Raw genomic sequence first — 9178 nt, 5'->3', positions numbered from 1 at the left:
AACACAAATATAACACACAAAGAGGATCATTTAATCATCATAACAATCATATAATCATACAATTCATCAAATCATACAATTCCCCTCAAAATAATCCCAAAACCCCAATCCATCATATAACCAATTGACACAAACAATGCATCTAAATCAGTCCTATTATCTATGATACGATAAAAGATATTAACCGGAAGAGTCTCCCCTTACCTTAGCCAAGGATCTTGATTAGCCCTCTTCCTCTTCTGTTCCTCTTTCACGTATCAGCATTTCTACTCTTCTGCTCCTCTTCCACATCTATTTTCCTTTTTTCCTCAATTCCTTATTTTTATGAAAAATAGATTTTAATTAGTAAAGGGCTTTACTAACATAGCACCCCCTCTTTACTAACACCACACTTGGCCCAATAGCTCATCTCATAATTCTTTCTAAATAATTCCACCAAAATACCGAATAATTCCAAATAATAATTTAATTTCCGATTAAATTAAAATTAGAAAATATGGGGTGTTACAAGTCAGATAGATCAAAGTGTGTTGTACAATCATGTAGATGTATGGTCTTCCATGTGTTTGTTTAATTTTAAAGAAGGTGAAGTTTGATAGGTTAATACAAAAGGATGAGGTTTACATCCACTAAAAATGCTTCGTTTGATGATAATACCATTAATGAGTAATTGAGGAATATTTCCTATTCAAAAACCAACACTGAGTGACAATTCGACGATGTGGTCTCCTTCCAATTTCGAACATGTTGACAAACTTTTTTCGGATTCTCCAAATTCAAAATCTCAAAAAAGTGTTCAATGGAGCTCGCATTAGAAAACTATCTCCTTCCCCACCCTTACTTAAAATGAGCCACATTGAAGATATGACGCTTTTTATGCACAAATACATTGAACGGGTTGCAAATGTTAAGGGTAACGGTAACTGTGACTATCTTGTTGTTTCAGCTTTGCTCAGTAAAGGAGATGAGAATGAGAACCATACATTTGTCCGCCAACAATTTCTCAAAGAGTTGAAGGCGCATAAAGAATTATACACAATGCTATATAAAAAAGAATATTTTTCGATGCAATTCATGAATCACATATTTCCCGTGTTAGCGGCCCGACTTCAGAGAAAAAATCGATGTACTTTCTAAAAATGGGTCATCTTATAGCAAGTGCATACAATAGGGTGCATAATCTGACAAAATATGGCTTCTCGAAAACATTTTTTCCACTTCGAAGTGGCCCACCTCAAAATCCAACGGGACGCATCACTTGTATTGGGTGACTTTCTAAATCACTGCAATGCATTCAAATTTATTTGAAATCAAACATATACCATAGTCATCGTCGAAGTGGACAACTCATTCCACAAAGAAAGCTGAAATTTGGTCGGATTACTTTTTGGATATAATGCAATAACTCACAAAGTTGAACAAGATTGAAACAGAGTCAAATAAGTAAAAGTCAAAGGCAGAACCACCCATAAATAGAGTTAGGTGATGACATATATTTTGATTCATTTTAATTTTAATCTAACAATATATTTAAGTGGTGACACGTGTTTTGTATGTAATGTTGGATTGATACTAACATATAAACGGTATACATTTTCATACGTTTTAATGTATATTTTTGTTTTCTAAATATTTTCTATCTTTTTGTGTTTCAAAACAGTTTTTGTTTCTATAAGAGGTTCATTTTCTAAATATTTTCTATCTTTTTGTGTTTCAAAACAGTTTTTGTTTCTATAAGAGGTTCAGTGCGAGGTGAATCCAAAAATGCATTTTCGAACACACTCCTTATTCTATAAAAATATGCTCGCCAGAGTTTATTGTAAGGTTCTTAGTCTAACATCAATATGAACACTTCATCAGACTCATCATTCCATGGTCAAATATTATCACTTTCTCTAGTGATTATCGTAAGGTTGTCTTGCAGGAAAGCACCAAGGTGGGTTGATTAGATGTGGAAGGTAACCTTAGGTGGTTGCCCTAAATCTATGGGCAGATTTAGTGCTTTTATCACAGAATCATGGAGTGTGTTTGAGGATCTCTCTATGAACATGAGTATTGAAACACATAAACTAAAAATGAAAGCATGCATAATCCTGCGAGACATCATCTAAGCTTACGTTTCTTTGAATTTGTTATAAAGAGAAAAAATACATTTCTATCAAAAAAGAAAATCAAAATTTAATAGGGCTTAAAATGTAATTAGACAGGTAATTGTATTTAAAAAAAATAATCAGGTGCAGGTGCAACGATAGAAATCACTGCATCCTGTCTTTCCATGTCAAGTAATTGCAGGGACTAATCTTTTTGTCAAAGACAGCAGAGGTTGATACCTTTTCTACAATGACATTACCATCCTGAGTAATTCTATAGTGGACATTGAGTCCCTCCAAGAAGAGGTGATAAACTACTTCGTCAGGATTTAGAGAATTCTGCTCTGTTTCAGGGACAATAGCTGTTTCATCTTGGTGCTCATCTACATCAGAAGTATCATCCAAGAGTTCATCTTTTTCTTTCATCGGGATAGCTTCATGAGGTCTATTTCGCTGACTCAATGACCGAATATCCCATGATAGAACCTGCTTTATTAAGCTTTGGAATTCATCTGGTGATGCATAGAGTGACTTTTTTTCCTAAAACATTAAAGGATGATCATCACTCAAACGATTGAGAATTGCAGCTAAAGAAAAATGAAACAAACCAGATCTTCAATAGCATACTCATTTTACAACATGAAAAGTGAAAACCACAACCCAAGTCTTTTTCCAACAGGTGGGGAAGGCCAATTATATTCAACGATCAACAACACGAATTTTTAAAAAATTTTGGAAAATATTTGATATTTTTTGAAAAAATAATTGTATAGAATGATAAAGGAGTGTATGTTATTACTATATTTTTAGTTTTTCGAATACTAAAACAACATAAAAGATAATTTGAAAATTTATGTAAGCCCTCCAAAACCCTCCCCTCCTACAATACAAATTTTGAGTTCCCAAAATTAGGGGTTTTTGATGTTATGAATAAAAGCAAATCCTCTAAAACCCTCCCAACCAAAACCATTCAGTTCTTTCCACCCAATCCTTCTATTTTTTCGAAGTCTTCCCCTCCCTTCCCTTCCAAACTCCCAAACATAGCCTTAAGAACAAAACTTCGGAGAGATCATTCGATTAAATAATTTTAGTAGCTTTACTAAGCATTTTTTAGTCTTTCTCTACCTTGATTAAAGACCAATAGGGGTACATATTTTCTGGTATACAAACCAAAGTTTACACAAATAATAAATCAAAACTGGATTGAGTTTTAGTCACTATATTATCGACTATGTTCATTTTCAGTCATTGATTTTCTAACTTTTTAATTGACCCGTTTATTTACCATCTGTTTTCAATGTATGAATTGTTATCCAAATGAAATAGTTAAGGGTTCATTAACACTCTGACTGAATGTGTCAAGGTTGAAAAAAAAGATCTTTTTGGAGGTAGGAAAGATGGATATGATACAGAAACTCTCGAGCAATTTCAAGCAAGACAATATCAACTCACTGCCATTATCCAGCAATTTTCAAGTGATGAAGTGAAGTCCTCCGTAAAGCTAACAGAAGCTACTGAAAGCAAATTATCCCCCTGAAGAAATACAAGAATATTTTTTAGAATGAGGTAATCACTTATTAACATTCTACAAAAATAGGTGAAAGAAAATACAATACAACTTGTATTTCTTTGCTGACATTTAATGTGGACCATATTTTGATGATGCTAGAGTCACAACCGAATAATAAAGTTTCAGAGACTAGTAACAAGGAATGATGATTGGTTACTTGGTTATATTCCGTTCTTCCCACATGGGGTGATTATACTTGTTATTCAGATGATCAGATCAGAATTGCTTGAAGTTATCAATAATCATCAAAGAATCAAAATGACAATATGTTAGAGATATTAAAAAAAAGCACAGTCAAATACTTTGTAGCATTGACACCTTTCAATAAATGTGTGTCCGGTGTCCGACACCGGCACACGCGTATGTGCTTCATGGGTCAAATAAAGCTAAAGGATAATGAAAAATTACCATAAGCCAATTTGGCACCGCAGCTTCTTGGATGCTGTCACAAAATGGTAAATAGGGTTTGACATCAAGCACCGGCTGTTGATGGGAATCATAGAATCAGTATAAATCATTAAAAAGCATCAAGCTTTCAAGTTCACGGAAAAAACATCAGATTCATAGGTATAGCAGCAAATAAACAATAACCAAAATGGCACAGAATTGCTGTAAATTAAGCATTAAAAACAGAGATCAGAAATGGAGACTTACAGTGCCATCAACCAGATCCACACCAGAAAGCAAAACCATATCTCCCTGGACAGCCTCTACCTATAGTACACAGTTAAATCAAATAAAAGTTAAATACTTATCTTTGATTGATTGAAGATAAAAAGGTTGAAACTCTAAGGATCTGATGGGGAAGGCAACAGAGTACAACAAGTCAACAACAACCAAGCATTTTTCCCACTAAGGATCTGATGGAGAAGGCAACAGAGTAACACAATAAAATATTCACCAATGAAATTATAGTAGCTGGACGTAAAACGCTTCTTTGTGAGGACAAGGGGTTAATTTACAAAACATTGGCTTATTTATATTTTCTCTAAAGGCATGACATGCAGTTTAGATTGTTTTCAACATGCCACCTTACTGTTTAAGCTTTATCACTATACCTTGTTATGTAAATCCCACACTTCTCCCACAACCTCGTCCATTTTTATGAAGAGTAATATGTGAGAGTCACATGTATACACAAATCAGTGTGGATGTTATTAGGCAGTGAAGTGTCTCAAAATATCGTAATTTCATGTTGGATGTGATTAACACATGCATTTGATGATAAGAAGTATTGTAATATTAGAAGTGGATTACTGAAAATCCTCCAACAACAACAACCAAGCCTTGTCCCACTAAGTGGGGTCGGCTACTTAATGTTCCATTTAAAACCATGTTTTTATCCAAATTGTTAAACTCGAAATCTTTCTTAATAACTTCTCTTATAGACTTTTCTAAATAACCTCTCTTATAGTCTTTCTAAATCTTTTCCTCTAGTTGTTTGACTTCTCTCCATCTAATCTACTTACTCTCCTTACCATAAAATCTACAAGTCTTCTCTCTGCATGCCCAAACCACCTAAGTTTATTTTCCACCTAAGCTACCCCAACATTCTCTCTAATATTTTCATTTATAATCCTATCTTTTCTAGTCTTACCACACATCCAATGCAACATCCTCATCTCAGCTTCATAAAAAGAGATTAAAAATCCAATATATTGGATCACCAAAAGTCCAATATAAAAAATAGCGGATAGCATAGCAGCCAAATTGCGGAAGCCACAAAGCGGTTTAAATAAATAATTGTATAAAATAAAGCATGTTGCACATAACTAAAAGCTACATAAACAGAGATTAAAAAAGTGACAGGCATAAAACTCCTGTTAAGAGTTTCACATCGAACAATATATGGCCTGAACATGTCTTTATAAGTGGGAGCAATCATCATCCTACAAGCCGGTTTTGTAGGGATGAGTTAGGCCAAACCCACATTTCTTAACATGGTATCAGAGCCTAATTTAAGATCCGGTGGGCCACCTTCTATGGTTTCCGCTATCGGGTCACCCGCCATTTATTTCCACGCTCCAGTTGTCTAGTCCTGGGCGTGAGGGGGTGTGTTAAGAGTCCCACATCGGACAATATATGGCCTGAACATGCCCTTATAAGTGGGGGCAATCCTCATTCTACAAGCCGGTTTTGTAGGGATGAGCTAGGCCCAACCACATTTCTTAACAACTCCAAATCTCAATAGTTCAAACAACTAATAATGCATTGTGCATAGTTGCATACATTGCTGCAGAAAGCCAGAAACAGAAATTAAAAGTGACTTAAAAAGAGATGAAATGAAGTATGAAGTGAAGAGAGAAGATGGAGAGGCGGTGAGCCGGTGACGGTTTAGTGGTGAGAGGTTACCTAAGTCGTGGGATTTAGGGGTTATATAAGATCCCATCTTATCACCAACTCAACTTTATTTTACTTAAAAGGTTTTTAAAAAGATGTCATGTGTGTCATATTTTTTATGTATTTTTTAGGGAAAACAGGATAAAAAACAATAAACTCCAATATGCAAGTCATAACCACTACCACAGCTATTACAGTGGTAGCAGAACTGCAATAACATATGGGCCTTCGTCACAGTTTCTCTAAATCCTAATATGTAATAGCGGTATAGCGGCGCTATACCGGTTATTTAACCACATTGGTATGGATTCTTGATAACAGCGTAATAATAACAATTTGTACTAAAACCATACTTTCAGTAGGGGTTAGTTTATTTAATGCATATAAATAAACATCATAAATGTTGACATTAAATTTTTTTTACCAAAAAATACTAAATCCCTTCATTCAAGACATAAAATGAAACATATATTAAGAAGGGTATAAGGAATCCCAAATTCTACTTTAATGAATGTCATAGATTTGCAAATTTGAACAACCCAATAATAATGCTATAAGAGAAAATACCATTCTAGAGTGAATAAACAATAAAGTGATATTTTCTGAAATGTTAAGGGCCAGTCTATTTTTTTAAAACATTTCCAATTGTCCTTTCATTATGGTATGGATGGAAGGCTTCTGTATTCAGCAATTGTGATAGAGAGATGATAGATGACTAACTAGGAAGAGTCAAAATAGATTTTAGGGAGTTTCCAAGTTTCTGGAAATAATAGACCTGTCCGCCAGAATGCATTTTCAAAAATGTGTATTGCCAGAAAAACTGATAACAGGAACCAATGGAAGTAAATGGCCCTAAAGTTCATTGCGGTTTGCTGGTCTCTAAATTGAATAATATGCATTAAAACAGAGTGATATCAATCAAGAGAATGGTACAGAATACCATCATTCCTGGGGGCATATCAGAAATATTACACAGGGCCAACATGTGTCTTTACCTTTGCAACTGTGAGCCCAATGGGGCACGGACGATGTGGGGATCTCGTGCCAAACACTCCCACCCTTCCACCATTAAGTCTAGGGACCTTCACCTATCCATCCACTGATCCGTGAGAAAAAGTTACGGGAAAGAAATATTGAGACAAGAAGATGATGAATCATATACATAATAAGACATCAATTAACACCAAAATCACTTTCACTCACATACCTTAGCTTTGATTCCTGATTTAGATGGATGCTTCCACATCTTTTCAAGATTGGTATTTAAATGAAATACATATATAATCCAGCAATGAGAATATTCAGATAGACCTTCAAGAGACGCTGGAGGAACACGGCTTGTATTGAAAACCAGACATGCTCTAGCAAGTGGTACAAGTAATGGTTGTCTCGGTGTCCCATTCCTACACTAATATAAAACAAATGTTGACGAATCACAAATAGGACACTATGCAGATAACAACTTAGCATATGTTTGGTTTTGCGGTGAAAAAAATTGATTTTGAGTAAATTGATTGTGAGTATGTTTGGTTATACGGTAACGAAAATTGATTTTGAGTGAGTTAATTTTGTAGAATTGATTTCGGTTAAAAGTGAGTTGGATGCAAAGTGATTTATGTTTGGATACTTTTATGCATAAGTAAGTTGAAGAGTAAATTTCAGTGTAAAAATCACGTATAAACTCAAAAGCTATAAATTGTACCTTCAAGTAGAATCAATTCTGGAGGCAGAATCAATTATATTTTATGAAAACCAAACACTACAAAATCAATTCTACACCTCTAGAATTGTTTTTGCTTCTTCCAAAAATTAAACCAAACATACAAATTGATTTTGGTTAAAAGTGAGTTGAATGTTTGACCAAACAAAAAGTGAATTGAATGTAAAGTGATTTATGTTTGGATATTTTTATGTAAAAGTAAGTTGAATAGAAATTTCAATGTAAAAATCATGTTTAAACTAAAAGCTACAAATTCTAATTTCAATTAGAATCAATTTTACTTTAGAAGAACTAAACACCTCAACATCATTCCAAATCAATTATACATCAACATCAATCCAGATCAATTATACCTCAACATCATTCCAGATCAATTTTACGCCTCTAAAATTGCTTATTCCTCTTCCAAAACCTAAACCAAACATACACTTAATGGTAGCACTAGCTTATTTCATATAACATTTTACAAAATAAACTGAGAAATTATTATTAATTAACATTTCATATAACATTTCATGAACTAATTTTTCCAAATTAACCTAATCAATTGTTGATGAACATTTCTTTCCATAAATATTATAAAATGAATGAACAAAAACTGAACCTGGTAGAGAAGCAAGATTGGATGGTGCCAATGGGGATCATAGGATAATAAGTGAGATTTAGGTTATCCGATTTAGGTTTCGTTAATTCTTTTCTCAACAACTGCAAATGAATGAAATAATCAATCAGCAAAACAATTAGTCAAGAACGAAAATCAAAAGACAAGATTAACAAGGAATGTAGTGAGATACCTGTTGAGCCTTGATTCGGCCTCGGCGTTCGGAGGAGCATTGATCGGAGGAAGATTTGAGAGATGATTCGAGTTCGTGGATTTTGGATTTGAGAGCGTGGAATTTACGCTTGAAAATGTATGCTGTGAAGATGATAGCGTGATGTGAGAGAGAGTTTGAGAAATGGAAAGTAGTGGTGGATGCATGCGTACATACCGGAGATGGTGATGGCGGAGAGTGTTGTTATTGTTAGGGTTAGGGTTACGGTTAACCATCTTGCTTCTGAAATGCTGCTGCTGCTGCTGCTGGTGCGCATTGCTTCACTTCACCGCCCTAACTTCAATTCAAACTGAGTAGCGTAGGGTATGCTCCATGAGGAACTGGTTACCTTAGTAGATCTTTACTTTCATCTCTGTCTCCGTTGAATTGAAAAATTACTTTATTTAAAATTGTTGTTATTATTTTATTACTTTTTAGAAGACTATAAGTAGTATTGAGTTTTTTTTTTCCTCAAGACAATGGTAATTAAGTGAAATGTTGTAGCACTCATCTCTTTTTATTTGATATCTTTGTATAGCTATCTATTGGGTTAGTTTAACGAAATAATTTTAAGATGTTTTTCTTATTCATGAATGAGAAGGGCTGAAGGCCAAAGAATTACTTCCTCCGGCCTGAATTATTTTTA

At 34.2% G+C, this 9178-nt stretch overlaps 1 protein-coding gene across 1 annotated transcript; it reads right to left on the bottom strand.

Moving 5' to 3' along the window:
- Positions 1-1565: 1565 nt before the first annotated feature.
- LOC131628061 (uncharacterized) lies at positions 1566-8931 on the bottom strand. The gene is made up of 9 exons (XM_058898926.1): positions 8710-8931; positions 8515-8636; positions 8325-8425; positions 7208-7403; positions 6996-7088; positions 4315-4374; positions 4069-4143; positions 3543-3623; positions 1566-2630 (listed from the first exon to the last, which is right to left on the bottom strand). The coding sequence occupies exons 1-9, from the start codon at positions 8807-8809 to the stop codon at positions 2256-2258; spliced, it is 1203 nt and encodes a 400-aa protein (XP_058754909.1). The 5' UTR covers positions 8810-8931; the 3' UTR covers positions 1566-2255.
- Between the last annotated feature and the right edge of the window lie 247 nt (positions 8932-9178).

Source organism: Vicia villosa, linkage group LG1 (genome assembly GCF_029867415.1).
Source record: "Vicia villosa cultivar HV-30 ecotype Madison, WI linkage group LG1, Vvil1.0, whole genome shotgun sequence".
NCBI classification, from domain to species: domain Eukaryota; kingdom Viridiplantae; phylum Streptophyta; class Magnoliopsida; order Fabales; family Fabaceae; genus Vicia; species Vicia villosa.
The sequence above is the reverse complement of the archived record's forward strand: the minus strand, read 5'-3'. Positions and strand labels throughout refer to the sequence as shown.